Genomic DNA, 2,000 nt, shown 5'->3' on the forward strand with positions numbered 1-2,000 from the left:
TATGTATGTATGTATGTATGTATGTATATGTATATATATATTATTATATTATTATATGCATATATATATATATATATTATTATATATGGACATACGTTCGATTCTGAAATGACCTGCGCATACAATTGTACACTGACTTTGTATTGTTTCTCCGTCATTTATGTGTGTTGTTGTCAGTATTCGAACACCAAGCATAGTTGTCGTGCTGTATGCTTGTGCCTTCAGGTGCATTGAAGGATTTTGGACCTGTATGTCGTAATATACTGCAGATAGAGCAATCTGTATTTGTTTGTATCTCTATCCTACGAGTTTCTATCTGTACCTAAGCTTTCGTTTTATATCCACACATTTGTACGTATACCTTATATACACTTCGGTTCATAAATATTTTTTGCATCAGTTGTGGTTTTGCTAGAAGTTACACGTTTATTGTAATATGTGTTATGTATGAATGTACACACAAATAGGGTAACTTTGTTGCGTAGGGTGATCATAGATTCTTGCAAATACACCGGTCTATCGAAAGTATCTATCAAGGGAGCGACGAACGGATTTTTTTTTTTGCGGTAAATTATATTCACTAGGGTCGACAGCAGATCTAGTTGAACAGTTCATTCGGACGAAAATCGCCTTTATATGTCTAGTCACCTCTGAGCCTTATTTATACACGTGAATTAACGTTTACATATCGAGTTACCGCTGAGCCTTCTTAAATTATACACATGAATTAACGTTTACATATCTAGTTACCTGAGCCTTCTTAAATTATACACATCAATCAACGTTTTATGTACACTCTATACATTGGTGTACGCGTTGCAATTTGCATACAACGAGTCTTTCATCACAACAGCCCAATCATCTGTCACACATGACGCACGTGGTGTGCGTTTGCCATTGCTGATGTCGTTTCCATTTCTCCATTCCCACGCGCCGGCAAATGATACAGCGGACAGTGCTGCGAAAGATGGAACTGTGGCAGAGATGGTGTGCTATGTGTTTAAGATTGCAGCCCTTTGATTATTGTCGTATGCTGATACTGTCGGATTAGATGTGACGAAACTGACATCTGGTCATGGATGTGAGTGTAGCATAGTCATTTGAAGATTATGTTGTACACAACATAGTCTACGCTCCTTCGCCTATATGCGCTGACGCTCACAACTGTTCTATTTTCTTTACCTCATCGGTAATAGGAGTCGATGCCCACACAGGAGGCACTCGTGAAACAGTTGGAGGAGGCCGATCGATTACTAAAAGTTCAGATCGAGGAGCGCAATAGAATAGAAGCTCTGATTAAAAATGCCCAGAATACGGATCCCGCATCGAAGGACCTGATAGTGTCGTGAAAACAAACACTGTACGTAGTGTCTGGCCAATCAAATAAATCCGGATCGCCTCAGGTGCTATGAATCGAGTCTGCATTAGTCTCAGTACATGTCGATCAAGTAGCCGATAACTTGCCTTATTGTATTTTTGGTCCCGCCACCTTAATCCGTTCAAGGAACCAAAAGTATGCTGGGTCAGGACAACTTCAATTCAATCTGCACTTGCTTCTACATAAAAGGTCACTAGCATTAAAGGTGCAAAAGCCAGTGAATGTCGCTCTTTGTGTGTCGTCTACGCAATACTCATTCCGCAGATCATTCATATCTCTCTTGCTATAAAATTTGTGTCAGGTGGTTTTCCAGTATTCGCATTTATCTCAGTAGATTTCCTCTTTACCGTCGCTTCCTATCCCTCCGAGAAATATAGCAGTACGCAAACGTTCACTGCAGACTCTTCAATGGCCATGCCAAGCTCGTATGCTTTCTCACATCTAAACGGGTATACTGGATTCGCAAATATATATATATATATATATATATTGATATATTTATGTATGTATGTATGTATGTATGTATGTATGTATGTATGTATATACCTAGGTATGTATCTATGTATGTATCTATGTATCTATATATCTATCTATCTATCTATCTATCTATCTATCTATCTAT

General features: G+C 38.4%; 1 protein-coding gene across 1 annotated transcript; it reads left to right on the forward strand.

Moving 5' to 3' along the window:
• The first annotated feature begins 766 nt into the window (after positions 1 to 766).
• SARC_00995 (hypothetical protein) lies at positions 767 to 1,735 on the forward strand. Its single transcript, XM_014305276.1, has 2 exons — positions 767 to 987; positions 1,197 to 1,735. Exons 1-2 carry the CDS (start codon positions 904 to 906, stop codon positions 1,347 to 1,349), a joined length of 237 nt encoding a protein of 78 aa, XP_014160751.1. The 5' UTR covers positions 767 to 903; the 3' UTR covers positions 1,350 to 1,735.
• Positions 1,736 to 2,000: the final 265 nt, after the last annotated feature.

Source organism: Sphaeroforma arctica (assembly GCF_001186125.1).
Source record: "Sphaeroforma arctica JP610 unplaced genomic scaffold supercont1.36, whole genome shotgun sequence".
In the NCBI taxonomy this organism is placed as follows: domain Eukaryota; class Ichthyosporea; order Ichthyophonida; genus Sphaeroforma; species Sphaeroforma arctica.